Source organism: Canis lupus, chromosome X, assembly GCF_048164855.1.
Source record: "Canis lupus baileyi chromosome X, mCanLup2.hap1, whole genome shotgun sequence".
In the NCBI taxonomy this organism is placed as follows: Eukaryota; Metazoa; Chordata; class Mammalia; order Carnivora; family Canidae; genus Canis; species Canis lupus.
The window spans coordinates 13,596,633-13,617,594 of record NC_132876.1 but is presented as its reverse complement, the minus strand read 5'-3'; the positions used below and the strand labels follow the sequence as shown (position 1 = coordinate 13,617,594).

At 41.5% G+C, this 20,962-nt stretch overlaps 1 protein-coding gene and 1 long non-coding RNA gene across 5 annotated transcripts in view; both read left to right on the top strand.

Moving 5' to 3' along the window:
* Positions 1-20,962, top strand: part of LOC140628152 (uncharacterized) — a 365,765-nt gene that overhangs the window by 128,419 nt on the left and 216,384 nt on the right. The window lies entirely within an intron of this gene.
* On the top strand, positions 16,974-18,332 carry HAPSTR2 (HUWE1 associated protein modifying stress responses 2). Its single transcript, XM_072817632.1, has one exon. The coding sequence runs from the start codon at positions 17,129-17,131 to the stop codon at positions 17,969-17,971; it is 843 nt and encodes a 280-aa protein (XP_072673733.1). The 5' UTR covers positions 16,974-17,128; the 3' UTR covers positions 17,972-18,332.

Sequence of the window (20,962 nt, the reverse complement as noted above, 5' to 3'; positions counted from 1 at the left end):
CTGGGGTCAGGGAGGAGTTTTGAGGCAGTGGGGCCTGGTTAGTGCTCTACAAATAGCACTGCTGTAGACCACTCCCTACAAATTTAATTAAGGTCCCACTAGTGATTAGGCTTTTGCTACTCACTAGGCCTTGTGCTAAGTGCTTTACATGAATTAACTTATTTGATCCTCATCACAGCCCCATTGCTGACTTTTGAAACTAGGCTTTCTGGTGCCCAGATGCCTTAACCCTAGCCTATTATTAGGTGTTCTGCTTACCCAGTAGGTCCTCAGCTGATACTTAGTTCTTCCTAGAGCAGCTCAGAGGTCCTAGGGCTCTGAGCATCCCTCCGTCTCAATCATCTGCCACCTGTGATCCAGAATTGCTGGCCAGTTAGGAAGTGGCTAAATATGACTCTGCAAGGATCCTGGGCTCCCTCCACACATAACATCCTGTGGTCACATAGCAGTGCTATGGGGCAGGGATCTTGAGTAATGATAGTTGACATCTGTGGCACATTTACTAGGTGCTATGTCAAAGTGCTATTGTCATCCTCTCATTTCATCCCCACCAGCATCCTGTGAAATTGGTAGGATTCCCATCCCCCTTTTTCTGATGAAAGAGACCAAAGTGAATTTGCCCAAGTGCACAGAGAGCTGGTTAGTGGAGAGCAGTGGTTTGCATCCAGGTCTGGCTGCTGAAGCAGCCCATGATTGCACTCAGGGGTCTGTCTAGGGCCTAGATAGGGGTCAATAAATGAGTGATAGATGAATGAAAGGGTACTCGGTAAAGCCTGTCCTGTGGCAGTGCTAGCAGATCTCAAGATAAATGTTCTGAAATTAGGTAGCAAACCAGTCAAGTGGGGTAATGGGGCATGATCCCAGCTTACACTTAAAAGGCTCATCTCCTCAAAGAGAGCACCAAGGAAAGAGTTGTTGATGTCTGTTGAGCACATGCCCTGCACCTAGTACTGGGCCAGGGACATTTGGGGGTACATAGCAAGGATGGATGAAATAGGGCCCCCTATTTTAGGAAACAGTGTTATTAGGGAGGCCACTGTCAGTAGTGAATTTTATGATGTGTACCTGTTTCCATTTTGTGGGTCCCCACTTATTCCCACCTTCTTGCCTCTGATTGCAATCTAGGCCATGCCTAGTATGTGTTTCCATGACCTACTGCGTCTCTGGGGGTGGGACCCAAAAACCTGGTTTAATGAACCTTCCAAGTATTTATGATACACATTCAAGTTTGAGAGCCACTGATATATATATAAAGGGCCTAGGGTATAGCTGCTACTTCATAAATGGTGGAGATGCTTATTTGGAATGGTTCTGATACTTTGTAGAACTGACTAGTCAAGAAATTTTAGCTCCTGAAAAAGATGATGTGGACTTTGTTCCAGTTGCTCAGGATCTTCCTAGATTTAGCACTACAAGTTTCACATCCTGGAAACCCCCTAAGTCCTAGACAGCTTATCATCTTACTGGTAAGATTATACTGGTAAAAGACAGTATAATACATATCCATGTGTTTCCCAGGGTTGCCAGGATGCCATTTTGCCCCAATTTTATAGATGAGAAAACTATGACAGAGAGAAGTCATACAGTCAGGAAGAAGGTGGTGGTGTCAAGACTCAAATCCAGGTCTGTCTCACTCCAGATCCTATCTCTTAACAATTCCTAGAAGTAGAATTGTTATGTCAAAGACTATATACAATGAAAAATTTCTGACTCTGTTGCTGAATTGTCTCAGAAGCATAACACATATTTTTATGCACTACTGTGTATTTGTGTATATATTAACACAATGTATATATGACAGTAGTATATAAAAATATACATTTTCCCCATAAATCCACCAGCTGGGCCTTACAAATCTGTTTAATCTTTGCCAATCTGATAGGCAGTCCTCATGTTATTTTTGGATGTACATCTCTTGAGCTTGTCTAGTGCATTCAGTTGGACAGCAGAGCTGAGTGTAATTTGAGACAGGAAATTGAATGAGGCTCTCTTGGCTTAGTGTGAACTTCACTGAAATAAAGTCCTGATGCATTTCAGATGCTTTTGGGGGCACCATCAAAGATGCATATGTAAAAGCCTTGTGAGGATGAATGTCTCATCTCATTAGTCCCAAGCAGACACCAGGATTGGAGAGGCCACTTTGTTGAAGAACCTTGCTGGACTTCTCTGAGCCTCCAATGACATCTTCCTCTTCCAAGTTGTGGTTACACTTCTCTTAGGGATGGGCTGTTTAATGTGTAAGCTCATTAGGTCACCCGGGAGAACATGTGGGGGTTTAGGTCACACACTATATCCCTCAAAGAGGTGGTAGACGGGAACATTTGAGCTGTGACAAAAATAGAAGAGGGCAAAGGAATTCAAAAGCGTGAGGTTGAGGGTAGGTATATAAATGTTATAAATGTTGAGTAGCATGCTAATAAGTAAAAAATGGAAGCTGTATTCCTGGATAGAGTCCACAAGGTTTTGTGGCTGAGGTATGGGAAACACAGAGGTGGAAGGAAAAATGGAAAGGAAAATTAGGAGTTTAAATTCATACAGCTTAGATTCTGAAGGGAGTAAGGAAGCCTTGAGAAAGAATGGAAGAGGGGAGGAGGAACTATCTCACTTGGCTGATGTTTAGAAAAAAGGAAAGTTCCATATGCCATCCTCCAAGGAGATACCAGTTTGCATGGTTATGGATTCCCTGTACCCTAAATGTGATAGCTTTCTGACATTATTGCCCACTTGGCAGATTTCCCCCAAGTTGACTCTGGGCAACTAGCATGGATCGGCACTTTAGCAGAGAGGAAACACAAAATCTTTCCTTTTTAGAAAATTTTCAACTCTATTGAGCTGCAATTTATATACAATAAGATTTACCTATTTTAAGTGTATCATTGGATGACTTTTAGTAATTGTATAAAGTCATGTACCCACCACTATAATCAAGTTACAGAACAGTTCCATGACCCTAAGGAAGTTCCTTGTGCCCTTTATACTCTTCCAAGACTCCTGATCTTAAGCATGCGCTGATTGGCTTTCTGTCACTGTGCTCTTTTGTGTTTGACTGTTTTACTTAGCAAAATATTTTTTGAGATTCATCCACCTTGTTGGGTCTATCGGTGGTTTTTTGTTTTTAATTGTACTGTTCATCTCTTTATTAGTTGATGCACATTTGAATTTTTTCCAGTTTGAGATTATTATGAATAATCCTGCTATGAACTTTTGAATGTATGTCTTTTCTGGATATATATTTTTATTTCTTTTGGGTAGATACCTAGAAGTGGAATTTCTGGGTTGTATGTTAAGCACATGTTTAATTTTTATTTATATATATTTATTGTGTATATATGTTTATATACTTATTTTAAAATCAAATGGCAGGACTATATATATCTGTGCATATATATAGAGAGAGATGTGTATGAGTGTATGTGTGTATATATACGTATATACACACATGTAGTCTTGCCATACTATTTTGGTCACAAAAATACTGGTTACAAAAATACATACTGATTACAACCACTTTGGATTCCCACCAGCAATTTCTATGAGAGATCCTATGCTCCACATCTTAGCCAAGATGTGATATTGTCAGTCTTTTTAACATTAGCCATTTGAGTAGGTGTATAGTGATGTGTCATTGTGGTTCCAATTCACATTTTCCTTATGAGTAATGATACTGAGTATCTTTTCATGTGTTTATTGGCCATTCACATACTTTTTTTTGTCAGGTGTCTGCTCAGACATTTTGCCAATTTTTAATTGGATTATTTGTCTTTGAGTAATAGGAAATATTTATATACTCTGGATACATGTCAGATATATACACATATATATATATATATATATTTGCAGGTGTCTTCAGGTGTTTATTCTTGTCTGTGGCTTGCCTTTTTATTTTCTTAATGCTAACTTTTGAATAGCAGAAGTTCTAAAAATTTTTTGTGATTATTTATTTATTTTTAAAGATTTATTTATTAAAATATTTTATTTATTTATTCATGAGAGACACACACACAGAGAGAGGCAGAGGCAGAGGCAGAGGGAGAAGCAGGCTCCTAGCAGGGAGCCTGATGCGGGACTCAATCCTAGGACCCCGGGATCCCTACCTGAGCCAAAGGCAGACACTCAACTACTAAGCCACCCACGTGTCCCAGATTTGTTTATTTGAGACAGAGCATGAGCAATGGGAGGTGCAGAGGGAAAGGGAGATAGAGAATCCCCAGCATACTCCCCACAAAATGCAGGGCCTGACATGGGGCTCAGTCCCACAACCCCAGGATCATGACCTGAGCTAAAATCAAGAGTCAGCTACTGAACTGACTGAGCTGCTCAGGCACTGCTTATTTATTATTTTTAAGTAAACTCTACCCCCCATGTGGGGCTTGAACTCACGATCCCAACATCAAGAGTTGCATGCTCTACCAACTGAGCTAGCTAACAATTTTAAATTTTGATGAAGTCCAATTTGTCCATTTTTTCCTTTTATGATCTATGTTTTTATGTCCTAAAAAATCTTTGCTTACTGTAAAGTCTCAAATTTGTCTCCTATTTTTTTCTTCTAGAAGTTTCATACTTTGGGTTCATACATTTAGGTTTATGTATGAAGTATTCTGAGTTAATGGTTTTTGCTGGATAAAAGGTTGAGGTTGATTTTTTCCCCAAAATGAGTACTGAGTTGTTCAGCAGCATTTGTTTCAAAAACTGTCCTTGTTTTTTATTTCCTTTTGTTTTTCTTGTGTTTTCTCTCTATACTTGTACTTTTATGAGCTAAGGGTCTGTTGTCTCCATCTGCTAACAACCCTCTAAATTGTAAGTGAAAATGCTATCATTGCTTGAGAAATGGTACTTCATTGTAAAGAAAATCAGCAATTACATTTAACCATGGTATTAGTAAAGTTTTATGGGCGTGGAATCCATGCTACCATATTCTCTGTGGTTTGTTAGGTCCTTGGAACTTTAGAAAGATGAAAAAAATCTGAGGTTTAAGTAACAGAATTTGAAAGATGTTGAAAAGTCTTTATCAGTTCCAGGGCATGGGGTCCGACTCCAAGTAAGCACCTGAGTGAGGCTCCTGTAGCTGGATGGAGCAGGACAGAAAAAAGGGTGTATATATAATTTGGGATTTAAGTTTTCCTGAGAAGGGGGGTGCCTGGCTGGCTCAGTTGGTGGAGCATGTGACTCTTGATCTCAGGGTTGTGAATTCAAGCCCCATGTTGGGTATAGAGATCAGTTAAAAATAAAATCTTTTTTTTTTTTTAAAGATTTTATTTATTTATTCATGATAGTCACAGAGAGAGAGAGAGAGGCAGAGACACAGGCAGAGGGAGAAGCAGGCTCCATGCAGGGAGCCCGACGTGGGATTCGATCCCGAGTCTCCAGGATCGCGCCCTGGGCCAAAGGCAGGCGCCAAACCGCTGTGCCACCCAGGGATCCCTAAAAATAAAATCTTAAAAAAATAAGTTTTCCTAAGGGAACAGCTAAAAGATTGTTCATTGGTGCTGTTATTTTTCTTTTTTCTTTAAGATTTTATTTATTTATTTGGGAGAGGGAGAGAGAGAGAGTGTGTGTGGTGAGGAGCAGAGGAGGAGGGAGAGGAACAAGTAGACTGCACTGAACACAGAGTCCCACATGGGGCTCAATCTCACGACCCTGAGATCATGACCTGAGCTGAAACCAAGGGTCGGATGCTCAACCAACTGAACTACCCAGGTGCCCCGGTGCTTTAATTTCTCTCAGGGAGTAGAAGACAGATTTGGTAAAAGTATTATAAAATTTATTTTTCAGGGATCCCTGGGTGGCTCAACGGTTTGGTGCCTGCCTTCCAACCAGGGCGTGATCCTGGAGGCCCAGGATCGAGTCCCACATCGGGCTCCGTGCATGGAGCCTGCTTCTCCCTCTGCCTGTGTCTCTGCCTCTCTCTCTCTCTCTCTCTCTCTGTCTCTCATGAATAAATAAGTAAAATCTTTAAAAAAAGTTTATTTTTCAAATGTAATGGTAAATTTGGTATATTTTCAAATGCCATGAATATTATCCAGTGTATATTGGTCTGATCTAATTTCTTAGTCATTGACTATAAATATGCTTCTATGTATACACACACTCAAACACACACACACACACAAACACACATGCTCACTCAGAACCACAGTTAAACTCACTGTCATCCTTAACCCATTTTTTTGCAAAAGATGGTAAATAACTGGCTATCCAATAAGGGGACTGCTTCAATAAGTTATAGTATATTCAGTAGTCATATAATAGAATATTATACAGATATCAAATAGACTGTACTAATATAGAAAGTTACCTATGCACATATGTATATATTAAATGCTTATATGTATCTCTGCATCTACTGAAATAAAAGCAGTTGTAAAGCTTTTTGTACAAAGAAGGTCACTATGGCATTATTTGTAAATGATAAATGTAAAAATATAGTAATAAAAGTGTCCACAAATGGGAGGCTGATTAAATAACTATGGTATACTCATACATGGGGATATCATGCTGATGTTAAAGAGAATGAAGTAGAGGGGCACCTGAGTGGCTCAGTTGGTTAAGCATTCAACTCTTGATTTTGGCTCAGGTCATGATCTCAGGGTCGTGGGGACGGGCCTTGCATTGGCTCCATGTTCTGCTTGTCCTTCTCCCTGTGTTCCTGCTCCTGTGATCTCTCATTCTCTCTTAAATAAATAAATAAATAGATAGATAAATAAATAAATAAATAAATAAATAAATAAATAAACAAACTAAAAAAAAAGGAATGAAGTAGACCTACATGTTATGTTTGGGATCATCTCCAAAAAATACTAATATGTGAAAAAAAGAAGTGAGGAACAGGTTAATGTGAAAATTATGCACCTAGCTGTATATGTGTGTGTGTGTGTTGCTTAATCTGAAAATATATATTAAAAATGTTTAAAAATGCTTGATTTTGGCAAGGAAGATATGGTGTCTAAAATTGAGGGAGACTTACTTTCCTGTATATAGCATTTTTTCTATCTGAATTTTGTAACCATGTGCACATCTTACCTTTTTCAATGAAAAATGCCTTCTTCTCAATATCTATTACCTAGAATTGAGATCTATTTTTATACTGTGTTGGGAGTTTGAATTTGGGAGATGGAAATGAATCATTTCCCTATCTTTGACCCTAACCATGTAGCTAACCTTTCACCAATCTTCTGATTCTTGATTTGAGGGAATACAGGATAACATAAGGGAGTGGAAGGGCAAAAAAAACCCAACAGAATACAGAGTTAGGAATAGCATCCTTGGCTGACTTGGAAGTTAAGGATATGTGAAAATTTATAAAGGAAACCTCACTAAAATGAAATTAGGAGGCCAGAAGGGGGAGCTCTCAGGCCCTACCATTAGTTATCAATTGCAGACCCCACAGAAAGACATACCTTGCAAATAGATACTCCTTTAGCTCCAACTTGGACTACACTGGTTAGGAGGAAGAAAGGTTTTCACCTCTCCTAGCAACAGCCCAGCAAATAAGAAATTGTCACAGTTCAGCCAATGAGAAGCCACTATACTTTACGAATTTACACCAATGGACTTTTTTTTTTAAAGATTTAATTTATTTATTCATGAGACACACACACAGAGAGAGAGAGAGAGAGAGAGAGAGAGAGAGAGAAGCAGAGACACAGGCAGAGGGAGGAGCAGGCTCCATGCAGGGAGCCCGACACGGGACTCGATCCCAGGTCTCCAGGTCTCCAGGTCTCCAGGTCTCCAGGATCACACCCTAGACTGAAGACGGCGCTAAACCGCTGAGCCACCGGGGCTGCCCACCAATGGACTTTTTTATTTATAAGAGCCTTCCCAACTACCCCCTTTTCTCAGTAAGAGAGCTTTCTTCTTTGTTCGCTGGACTTGCCTTGTTTTTGCAGTTCTCTGCTATTCCTGAATAAACCCATTTTTGCTGGTAAAATAGCTGACAGCTTTAATTTTGAGGTTAACAGGTACTACAAGTCGATCCAAAGCACCTAGTAATTCCAGACTAATAATATGCAACATGCTAAACCATTCATCCTCACCTATCTTTGGAGACCCCCAAGAATATTGGGTGTAATTTAGCTTGGTGGCTATTGAACCTTGCCTTAATCAGAATTAAAATATCCTCTGTTTTTATCATAGTTATAACCTAAATACAGTTTTTAAAAATTTGAACAGTATAGAAGAGAAAGAAAAGTTTTTTGTTTAATAGCTAGTTTCCAGCCTCCAGAGGTAACCACCCTATTTCTAGTTGAGTTTTTAGTTTTTAGTTTTTCTTATGATTAATACTACTACTCTAAATAAAATGTTTCTATTTCTATTTCTTTATCAATTTTATTTTTTTTTATTTTTTATTTTTTTAAATTTATTTATGATAGTCACACACAGAGAGAGAGAGAGAAGCAGAGATATAGGCAGAGGGAGAAGCAGGCTCCATGCACCGGGAGCCCGATGTGGGATTCGATCCCGGGTCTCCAGGATCGCGCCCTGGGCCAAAGGCAGGCGCCAAACCACTGCGCCACCCAGGGATCCCTCTTTATCAATTTTAGACAGTATTTTTGACTTTCAAGAAAGATGAAGGATTTAGCATACTTACTCCACTTCCTTTATCTACTTCTGATTTTCCCAAAATTTTATTAGTTATATTTTTATGATATTCAGGACATTTTAGTAGTTACTTTTATAACTTTAAATACTATAATTTTTATTTTTGGATCCATTAATTCTAGACAATATTTATCAACACTCATTTCAGACACTTTCCTACACTATCGCTCCTCCCACTGCTTCTGACTTTTATAATATTATGTGTATATTGCTAAGCTTAGAACAACTACTGCCAAAAAACAAAACAAAACAAAACAAAACAAAAACAAAACAAAACAAAAAAAGAACAACTACTGCCTAGGTTCAAATCTCAGCTCCACCACTTGTTTTCTATGTAATCTTAGGTGTAAATTATTGAATGTCTCTGTGCCCTCAGTTTACTCAACTGTCAACTGGAGATGATAATAGTAGTATCTACTTCATTTGGTTACTATAAGATTAAATTTCACTTAAATTGAAATAAATATTTCAAAGTACTTAAAGTAGCATTTGGTACATAGTAAGTGCTTTTTAAATGTTAAGCTAGACAATAAAACAGCACAATTAAAAGTAAAATGAAATGTCTTTTTACAACTCAAATTAAATCTTCAGTATGGGCCCCCGGGTGGCTCAGTTAGTGAAGTGTCTGCCTTCAGCTCAGGTCATGATCCCAGGGATCAAGCCCCACATTGGGCTCCCTGCTCAGTGGGGAGCCTGCTTCTCCCTCTTCTGTTCCCCCTGCTCTTGTTCTTTTTCCTCTCTCTGTCAAACAAATACATTTTTAAATTTTTAAAAATCTTTAAAAAAAAATCCTCAGTACGCTTTATCTATAGCTTGATTTAAAAAAATATAACTAAAATGCAAAAGACATGAAGAGATATTTCACCAAGGAGGATATATAGGTAGCAAGCATATGAGAATATGTTCAATATAACGAGTTTCACAGAAACATAAATGAAAACCACAATGAGATATCACTATATGTCAGAAGAACTAAAATTAGTGAGAATAACGAATGCTGGTGAATGTGGTAAAACTTGATCATTCATACATTGCTGGTGGAAGTGTCAAATGGTACAGCCATTCTGGAAAGAGTTTGGCAGTTTCTTTAAAAAACTAAATATGCAAGCACTATACAACCCAGCAATTGTACTGCTGGGCACTTATGCCAAAAAAATGAAGCTTGAAGTTCATGCAAAAATCTGTACACAAATGTTCAGAGCAGCTTCATTAATAATAGCTTTATTCACCAACTGGAAACAACCCAGATGTCCTTCAACAGGTGAATGGCTAAACAACGTGTGGTACAGCCATATGAAGAAATACTACTCAGCAATATAAAGGAAGGAGCTATTGATATAGGCAACAACCTGAATGGATCACTAGAGAATCATGTTGAGTGGAAAAAGCCAATCCCAAAAGGTTGCATTTATAATATAAATGATATTATAAATGATCACATTTATATTATTTGCATACATTCTTGAAATCATAAAATCATAGAAATGGAACAGTTTATTGGTTACCATGGCTCAAGGAGGGGAAGGGATGGGAGGAAAGAGAGTGTGACTATACACAACAACATATCTTCTGCATCTGGATTGTATCAATGTCAATATTCTGATTGTGATACTGTTTTACACTTTTGCAAGATGCTGTTGGGGGAAACTGAGTAAAGGATACACTGTATCTCTATTATTTCTCACAACTGCATGCGAATCTTTACTTCAAAATAAGAAGTTTAAAGTACCGGAGCAACAGCTTTCCCAATATTAACTTCCATGTAAATATTATTCACAGCAGGACCAAGTAATATGTTTAGACCTACAGAGAAAATAAATGTAATCATATGGCTGTAAAACATCGCTGTGGGTAGGAGAACATTTCAGGTGTCAAAGTCAAATGGATTATCTTTTCTTACACTCCTTCAATAGCTCAAATGATGCCACATTTTAGCACGTTTCCTATTAGAACTAGAATCATCATACAGCTTTTTGTTCTCCTTAGAGTTTCTAATTGTATTCCATTGTCAATCAAAAGCACACAGAAACAGCTTCTGGTTTCTTAGTGATATAGGTTGATTATAGAATTTGCATCCATCTTAAGGATATTCTTTACTGAACCCTTTGACTTCTTGTTCTAATTACGACCTAATGCTTTCTTGGTCAGTTTAGCAGTTGTCATCTTGGGATTTCTTTTATTGCTTTAAAATACAAATTCCCAGGCAGCAGCACAGACCTATTTAATTGGAGTTTCTTTTGGTGAGGTACATCTGGGATATGTGCATTTTTTAAAAACTACCCCCCAGACGATTTTGCTGATCAGATTTGAGAATTCCTCTAGCTAATCCTTAGAGTCCTATAACTAATATTAGTAGTAGTAATAATAGATACTGTTTTTTGAGGATTTGCTATGTTCTAGGCATTGTTTTGAGAGTCCATGCATGGTCTTATGTAATCTTTACACAAACCTGTGAAGTAGCAGCTATTATTATCCCTGTTTTAGAGACAACTCAGTATCAGAGAGAGAAGTTAAATCACACCACTTCCAAGCTCCAGAGCCAGGATTAGAACCCAGGTTTGTCTGGCAATAAAAATTTTGGATTTTAACCAACAGACTATGTTAATTTCAAAATGGGTAGACTCAACAGCCTCATGGAAAACATCTAGAGGTAAAATGACTTGGTGTTAGAGCACAGGTAAAAGGACTGTGTATTGTCAACTAATTCTACAGCTAAAACCTGGCATCTTTTAATCATTTAAATCAATTAAGTAAGGTCATTCTTGTGAGATACTGTAAGTATGAATAATGGACTATGGATCAAATGGGAAGCCTTTAGCAATTTCTTTTGAACTCTGATTATTTTGGATGATATAGAAACAATTCACAAACCTTACCAATAAAAATCTTAAAAGTTTTCCCATGTAAGCATCTTTAACAAAGGTTGCATCTATGGGTTATCTATGACTTTCTCCCCACATTTTCTCGGGCTCCCATTTAGATGGATAATTAGGGTTAGCTGTACTAATTTCTGAGCATTTGAAGTGGAACGCTTAATTTAATAGTTAGGAGAAATAAGAATAGCCTCCAAATGGCTTGATCGCTTGGTAGCTAAATACTTGGAATCATATATTTTTTTCTTTCTTTCTTTCTTTCTTTCTTTCTTTCTTTCTTTCTTTCTTTCTTTCTTTCTTTCTTTCATTTTACAAATACCAAATATGACTCAAAACTATTCACATTTCAGAAGCACGCCCTAGTAGCTCTTATTCTGATATGGATTGATCTCCAAGATCTCTCAGGTTAAAAAACAAAATAGTATGTATAGTATGCCACCATTTATATAAAAAAGAGAGGGGCACATATTTCTATTTGGTGATAAATACATTAAAATATCTAAAAGGATACATAAGAGGAAACAAAAGAAACATGCCCTAGTAATGGGCACAGAAATCATGTTTAAAATCTAAATTTAAATTGTTAACGAAATGTGCAAAACCACTACACACACACATAATGGAATAGTGAATTTTGTGCTACATTAGACCACTGTCTGCTTTCATACTGTATTGGTTGTTTTCTTCTGTAATTTAAAAACCCAAACCAACTCTGCTAATTAAGCTCTCCCTGGCCAGGAGCTCACTTGGATCCCTGACAGTCCCTAGTTAAAGCTTAGTTTGTAGTTTTTGACAGCAAACCAAGACCCTCTTGTTTGCTTCAGGAAAACTGGCTGGTCGTAGTCCCTGGCATTATTTTAGCGGTACCCTCATTCCAACAAGTTACCAATCCTCTTGACCATGACTTAGAATTGTGCCAGATTTTTCTTGGTGTTTGTTTGTTTGTTTGTTTGTTTGAGACAGGTAGTAGAAGTCGTAATGAAATTATTGTTAGCTTGCTTTTAGTTTATGACAAATCTCGAAAACAGGAAATAAGGTGGTATATTGTGATGATAAAGCAAGGGTAAAAGCAACTAAATCAAATTTACTTGAACCAATATGTATATTTTTGGCATATATCTTAATTCTTCCATTTATTACTTCTTAATTGGTCCACAACTCAGAAGGTGAAAAACCACCACAGGCAAGTGACATTTTATGAAATGAATTGCTTAAAATGGGCTTGCTGTGATACTGGCACTGCATATGAATAGTATCTAGTATTATTGTATCACAATTTTACTTATTTTGGTTGGCATGTTTGGAAATAGGCAAAAGTCTGAGTGAGAAAGTATTAGTACTTTTATTATTAAATGCACCTCATCTCCCTTTATGTGACTCCTCACCAAAAAAGAAATGGCCTAAGAATTTTCACCTGCCTGATATGATGTTTGTCAGAAGTCTTATAGGACTTTGATTTCATAGGTATATTACCCAAAGTAACTAATTTTTATAACCCATGTCCCTTAAGGAGCCCAAAACTAAGCTCAAAGGGAAACCACAAACCTTGCAAAAACTATAGAAAGATTCCTTCTTTCCCCTCTATGGTATCCTGGTGTCACTTAACTAAAACTCCTCAGTCTGTGACCTTGAGAAACCTAGAGACTAAATAGGAGGAGTAGAGTATTGAAGGTCATTCCATCCACCACTACCCAAAAAGGGGAGCAAGAATTCATCATAACAGGTAAGTATCTTTATAATTATGGCAGATGGTGATTGAAGCAAAGGCAATTCAAAAGGAGAGACACGAGAAAGCAATAATTTTGAATGTTTGACATTTGTTTTGAAACTACCTTACTACCCTATACCCTTTACCATCTGTCTGTTATCCCTCCCAACACCCACCTCTGTCTTCCCACAGGGCTCCATTGTCTGCAGTTCCTGTTTCTCAGGGGCGGAGCTGTGGGAGGCAGCCATGGGTGCCATAATAGGCACCTGCGGCCAGCACAATGGGCTGTGGGTGCTTGTGGGAGAGACAGATTGATGTATTGTGCATGGGGGAGGAGGGCTGTCACTTGAATCCATGTGAACCCAGGCTTTAGGGGCAAGGGAGATTGACAGCTTTTGTAGGTTGCATTTCTTTTTCAAAGCTTGGCTTTAATAGACAGTAAGTTTGGGGCCCCAGGCTTTCACTCCCATAATTCTAACAGGGCAATCACGAGCATTCAGCATTTCTTTTTACCCCCCTTGTTACGCATTAAATGATTTCAGTAAAGGAATGTGCAGCATTAATTAGAATTTGTTAGCAGATACCAAGGGGAAAAGTTTCTTCACAACAACTATAGGAGGTGTCATTTGTACAAAGACTTTTTTGTTTTCTTTCCCCATTACATTATCACTGCAATATGTAAGGTAGTGATTCTTTTCATTTAAATTAAGTGGAAAGCTACTAAATCTTGTTTTATTCTCCAAAAAGAATAAGGTCCTTAACACTTATCTTTTAACTTCTTTCATTTCCTAAGGTTGGTGTTTACTTTTGCTTTCAATCCGACCCATTTACTGATCTGTGTGGTTGTGTATCCAGTTTTGTGTACCATTTAGCTCTGACAATTACAGGCAGCCCACTACTGATATATAAGGATTGTTTCAGGTGAAAATAGCTACCAGTCATACTGAAAAGCATTGACACACTGGGGCCCTTTTTTGGTAATGGGACACTGAGAAATGGCAAAAATTAGATTCCCCTAAGTTTGTGTCCTAACTTATTTTCTAAAACTGTTTTTCCCTAGTTGATATTTAACCTTCGCCATGACATCAAATTTATGGAAGAATGGGGCAGTGGCCAAGGAGTATTTTTTCCCAAAGAAAACTCATTCCTAAACCATGTCAGCACAGTATTTTTAAACACCCAAAGTCCCCCCCACCACCACCACCTCAAACACACACACACACACACAGAGCATCGTTTTCTTACAGCTAGTTAAAATGATCTTAGGGTTCTTTTTTGGTTGTATTTTGTTACTATTATCTATTCTGATTTTTATTCCTGACATGGAAAAAAATATGGGAACAAAATTAATCTCAGATAGGATATTTTGTAAATGTACTCTTTGCCATCGAAGAACTGATAAAGCGTCAAAAAATCTTGGTGCAATTTTCCTAACATCTCTCTCGTATAAAATCATTTTCTTTGTAGAAGGAGTTGGAGGCTAATTGAATTAGAATTTTCCCCATTCATTGTTTTATTTAAATGTGTTAAGGGCAATAGTGAAAAATATTAGAAGTCTACCATTATTTCTCAGAAAGAACATATTCCCACACAGTTGTCTGGCTCTGTCTATTATAATAATTTGGTGCAATGGTTTTAAAAGTAGTGGGGTGATAATAATTAGGGTGTGCGACACAGAAATTTCAATGCTGGATTCAACATTTCACCATGCAGGGCATGAAAATTGCCGACTGGGGCTAGTCAGCTCTAAGTACTAATTAACTAATTAATCAGGTGCTGAGACCAACTGAATGGAGGATACCAGCCAGACAACTCAAGCCCAAGCAGAGGGTTGTGCTCTTTCAAAGACAGTGCAGTCTTTCTTCTTGGTTTTTAACCCAATCAGAAATGAGGGGAGAAAATAGGATATGGTGTCCTACTGTCAGTCATTTCAGTCCAAGGTCTTTACTTAGAGAAAATGAAATAAAAACATGTGCCTCTGATGATAACTGTGAGGCAGCGTGTGCAGAACAACCCCCAAAGCTCTGGCAAACTCAGTATCTCCTTGGCCATGAACTATTTCGGGGCTGGTATATGTGGGTGTGTGGGGGAGGAGGGGGATCTGCCTTCTTGGGAGTTTTCTACAATATATTTTTTTAACATCGGAGACTGAGAGATGGATTTCTCCTTTTGGGCTGATGTTAGGTCTTTTGCCTCATCCCTCGTTTATGTAAATGAGAAGAGTCCAATTACACATATGGAAAAAGGGTTTAATGAATCGTGAAAAAGCCTGGTTTGCAGAGAAAGGGCACAATCCCCTCTTCTTCTTCTTCTTCTTCTCTTTTATATTTAACTTAGAAACATGTATTTCTTTTTAGGAAGATGATAAAGCTTAATGATTAGATCATTTTATTTTATATACTAATTCTCATATTTGGGAATTCTTAAACATATTTTGGTAGAAGATTCAGCTTCCTGTATAAGGCTCTATGGATACCTAGCAAACATGGTCAACAACAAAAACTGTGAAATTCTAACTTTCTTCCTAATTTAAAAAAAAAATTACATGTTAGTTTCTCCCATTTTTGATGTTATTCTTAGCTCAGTGATAATGTTTTTTTCTCTTAACAGTTTGCTTTGGAACTGTGTGCACTAAAAAAGAACTGCATCATTATAAGAGGGTTGTTAATGAACCCAAGGAAAAGACTTTAGTATCACATAGGTTTAGCTTAATTTTGAATTTATCATGATGTTTTACTTAGCTATCATTTTTTGGGTGTTGGGTTAGGTAAGATCTTTTTCTTTTCTTTTCTTTTCTTTTTTTTTTTTTTTGTCCTGAAAGGCAGTGAATTTTTACAATAGAGCAGAGAATACGGTGTTTGGGATTTTATTTTCCTATTTTCTCTCTCCTTACTTCTTCATCTTAGAATTTTCAGTAGTTGAAAGGAGACCAAAGAGAACCCCAACCCATTTTTTTTTTTAAGACAGCAAAACGTTACAAGAATCCTTGGGGGGGGGGGGAATCAGTACCATTTCTGATGTGACTCTTAGAATTTGGTTAAGCATGCAAGCAGCCCAGAAGAGGTGCTTTGCAGCGACAGCAGGAAAGTTCTACATCACGGCTCTAAGTGCTTTCCAGGGACTTAATTCAACAACCTCATTTGGCACTTGAGGAAACTGAGGCCCAGGAAGCGGGGGGTGGGGGGCAGAGTTCTATTTTTTTCCTGTACAAAATACTGCGTCGAGCAGCGGGCGGCCCTTTTCGTGGGTACGTCCTGTGTAGAGGGCATTGCTGGGATTCAGGGTGCCTGCCTATTCACGGGGGCCGGGATCTTCCCACTTTACCCCCACCCCGGCCCACCCCACCCCCCGGCCTTCCCGGATCGGCGCCCTGGATGTGATCGACACCATGAAGTTGCCCCATAATCCTCTCTGGCAACATAGGATGTAAAATTTGATCAGCTCATTGGATGAAGCCGACAAGTCTCCAAAATGTGTGAAAAGGGGGCCAAGAGTAGGCAAGCGCCGCGTTGAGGCAGCGCTGCGGCCGGTCCCCCTGCGAGCTCCTGGTGCGGCAGCCGCGGCGGGGCGGGGGCTGGGGCCGGGCGGCGGCGGCGGCGGCGGCGGCGGCGGCGGCTGTAGGGAGGCCGCGGCGCCCTGGGGGGGCCCTCGGAGCGGACCGCGGGGCCGGAAGGGGGCAGCAAGGCGGCGCCGGCGGCTGCGGAGTCCTCCGCCGCGTAGCTGGGGGCCGGGCCGGGCGGGGCGGGGCGGGGCGTGCACCGGGGCCGCGGGCGGCGCGCGCCGGAACAGTTGGCCTCAGGGCCCCGCCGCCCGCGCGACCGCCCGCCGGCGCACGCGGAGGAGGCGGCGGCGGCGGCGGCCGCAGGAGGAGGAGGGGAGCCCCGAGCAGGAGGTGAGGCGGAGGTGCAGGAGCAAGAGGCGGCGGCGGCGGCGGCGGCGAGCGGCGAGGATGGAGGAGCCGCCGAAGGAGGGCGAGGCCGAGGTCGCCGAGCAGTGGTTCTCCAAGTGGGAGCGCCAGTGCCTGGCCGAGGCCGAGCAGCAAGAGCAGCTGGCCCCCGAGCTGCGGGAGGAGGCGAGCGCCGAGGCGGCGGGGCTCCGGAGCGAGCAGCAGAAGCTGTGGCACCTCTTCCAGATCTCGGCCACCGCCGTGGCCCAGCTCTACAAGGATGCTGGGTGCCAACAGCCAGAACTGTCCATGTGGGACCCCTTCCAGAACGCGGCCATGGCCGTGACCAGTCTGTACAAAGAGAGCGGGGACGCCCACCAACGAAGTTTTGACCTGGGCGTCCAGGTGGGCTACCAGCGGCGCATCCGGGATGTCCTGGAGTGGGCGAAGCAGGGCCGCAGCACCATTCTCCGCGAAGACCTGATCAGCTTCCTGTGTGGCAAAGTGCCCCCCGCGCCTCCCCCGCCGCGCGCCCCGCGGACGCCCCCGAAGCCGCCCGCCGCGGCCGCCGGCCAGGCCGCGGCCCCCGAGCCCGGCTCGGCCGTGGACGTCGACCTGCAGCCGTTCCACGAGGCCATCGCCGTGCATGGCCTGAGCGGAGCCATGGCGAGCATCAGCGTGAGGTCCGGCGCCCCCGGCTCCCCGCCCCAGGCCAGCGGCGTCGCGGGCGCGGTGCCCGGCGGCGGGCGCCGGAAAAGTAGCTTCCTCGACGACGACTCGAGCCCCTTCACCTCCGAAGAGCAGGCCCCGCGCCCGGACAGCGGGGGCACCCGCAAGCGCACCTCGGCCCGGTGCGGTGACAGTGTCACAGACTCCCCGACCGCCAAGCGCAACCGGATGCTCTGAAGCACGCGGCGCGCGGGCCGCCGGCCGCCATGACAGTGGGAGCAGCCCGGCCGCCGCGTGACGATGCGCCGCTCCGCCTCGCCCTTCCAGAGCCTCACAGAGCTTTCTGTCACGTTTGCCTACCGAGACTTTTAAGGTGTTCCACAAGAGCCCACGTATGACTCTGACTTTCCCCGAAATATGATTCTAGCAGCGAACAAGCATCGTGTAGTAGTTACCAAGATCAGGACAAGCGGACGGATCTGCTCAAAGCGGGAGCCTGGTTGATCTTGTTCACAGTCCTGTTCCTTAGCACCTAGCACACTTGCTGGTGCCCAATAAATGTTTGTTGAATGAATAAATGTGACCTTCTTTAAACGTCTTGAACGGGAAGGACTAACAGGTGTTTGACTTGGTTATAGGATACTTTTCTCCTCTGTTATTTGATTCTGTGCTTTAACCATTTTGCAAGTTACATTTGATCGAAATGTGAAACTTGGAGTTGCTATTTTCCCTCCACTTGGCCATGCACCTAATTTGTACAGAGTATGCGAGTGACGCACATTAGGCGGTGTGGTTTTTTTTTTTTTTTTTTAAGTAGCTGCTTATGATGGTGATGATTATGTGATGGTGTCAAGGGCTGCTGTGATGGTTGGACAGGGAATACTTGATATGGAGTCAATTCAGTGCTCTTGAGGAAAATTAGGCCAACGATTGAGATCCTGAGACCAAAGATGGTGTTCCTGGTGGCCCAGTGGTGCTCCCTTTTCTTAGGAATGTATAAAGTCCCTTATCCTGCAGTTTCAGGTTTTTGGTGATCTCTGTTTTGAATTGGAAGACGGAATAGTCAGAATGAACTGGGTTTTATTTAAGGATATAGCATAATATAACTAAAAGAGCATGAGCTTTGTATTACCAAGGACCAACAGTAAAATCCCAGTCCCACAACTATGCTGCATGATAATTGGGCAGATCACTTAATGTCTCTTGACCTCAGGCTTTCATCCATGAAATGGAGCTGTGTGTCTCCTCAACTAGTCTTGAGGATAAGATGACGTCTGCAATCTAGGTACCTAGCCCAGTACTTACCACCTAAAGGTACTCAATAAACGTTCTCCCTTCTCTATGAATAGAAGCCAGTAAAACATTAAAATCCTGTATGTTAGAAAAGCAGGAGAATCAATTTAGAAGTCAGAAAGTAGAATCTCTGTGTTTGAACAGGAGACTACTGTTCTAACAGTTGAAACTTGTCTAAATATCCCAGATTTTGTATTTTAAGTGTGTTTAGCTCATAAGTACTCAGGATCATCATTCTGCATATTAGAGCAGCCTTGGAGTTCCTGAAATTGCCTGAGGGGTACGCGAGACAACTGGACTTATGAAAGATCTACCTCCTCAGGCCTGAAAAATAAATGGGGAGGGGGTAAGAATGGAAAGGATTTGAAAACGAATGTCCTAGAGACACCCAAAGGGCCAAAGTGGTTCTGAAGAGAGGTGGGTGGAGTGGAGATGAAAGAGAGTAGGTGTGGAGGCACAGGAGGGGTCAGTGAGGTTATGGAAGGGGTGGGAAGAAGTTAAAAGGTACATATCTCTCCCAGGCTCTTTTTCCAAAACCAGCATATAAAATAATTGTAGATAGATGAGTAATACCTTGCTTTTAGGTTCATATCAGGACATTGCTTCTGTTTCATTAGCATGGCCTTTGGAGTAGATTTGTACTCAACTAATGCATTGAAATAGGACAACAAAATGAAGTGAATTCCCTGATAGAATAAAAATTTGCTCTTGAGGCACTCTACAAGTACTTACAGAGGTACTGCTAGGTCCTGAGAGGGGATGTAAACAAAAAAAATATCCTTTTCCTCAAGAAGCACATCCTAACTTGGAAGACAGATTAATGTAGTGAAAAAAGCAGTTCCAATTGTAGGGAAATCACCTAAGGACCATGTGGAAGAATTCAGAGGACAAAGGCCCTCTTTGCCCAGAGGGACATTCCTTCTGGAGGAAGCGGCATTTGAACTGGGGCCAGAAAAATGTGTAGAAAGAGAGGGCACGGGGAATACCAGTAGAGGAAGGATATCTGACAAAGTTTGAGAAGGAGGGAACCCGTTAAGTGTTTTCAGGGGATCACCAGAACTAGATAAGAGGAGGCAGGGGCCAAAGTATATTTGAAGGTCTTAAATACCTGGTCCAGTACTTTTTTATTTTTTAAAGATTTTATTTACTTACTTATGAGAGACACAGAGAGAGAGAGGGAGGCAGAGACACAGGCAGAGGGAGAAGCAGGCTCCATGCAGGGAGTCCAACGTGGGACTTGATCCCAGGACTCCAGGATCACGCCCTGAGCCAAGGGCAGGCACTAAACCGCTGAGCCACCCAGGCATCCCTGGTCCAGTACTTTAGATTCTAGCCTAGGGCAGAGGATGATACCACGTCCTTTAGGAAGAGAGCAGGACGTCTGGGTGTGCAGCAGCAGTAGCATGGGACACTGCAGCAGGGATAGCACAGGGTATCCCTGTAGGATGTTCTTACTGGGGACATTGCCTTTTGGTTAATCACGGTTGTGGCGGTGTTTATCTTGACAGGACTTTCTCTGGGAAGCCTCCTTCCCTTCTATCATTCTTCCTGCTTCTTGTGTTCCAGAGCCCTCCTCCGGTGGAATCATCGGGGCATTAGGGGCTGCAGGACTGACTGTGCAACCACAGTTACTTTAACAAGTAGATAAGGAGAGTCGTAAGAGGGCACGTCAGCATGAGGAAGGGACCTCATTCGTCTTGTTTTCTTCTGTAATTCCCAGTGCCTAGCACACTGCCCAATCCATATGGGCACACAGTGAATATTTATTATTAAGTGAGTGGATGAGTAAGCCCCCATCCAAACTCAGGCATAGCTACCTATTTCCTTTCTCCCTTTCTGTTTACTTACTGCCCAGGAAGGGCACCTGAAGCCCATGCTCTAATTTCTAGGTAATTTCTCCTCTGCGTGTCTTTACTCTTATTCCTAACTATTAGA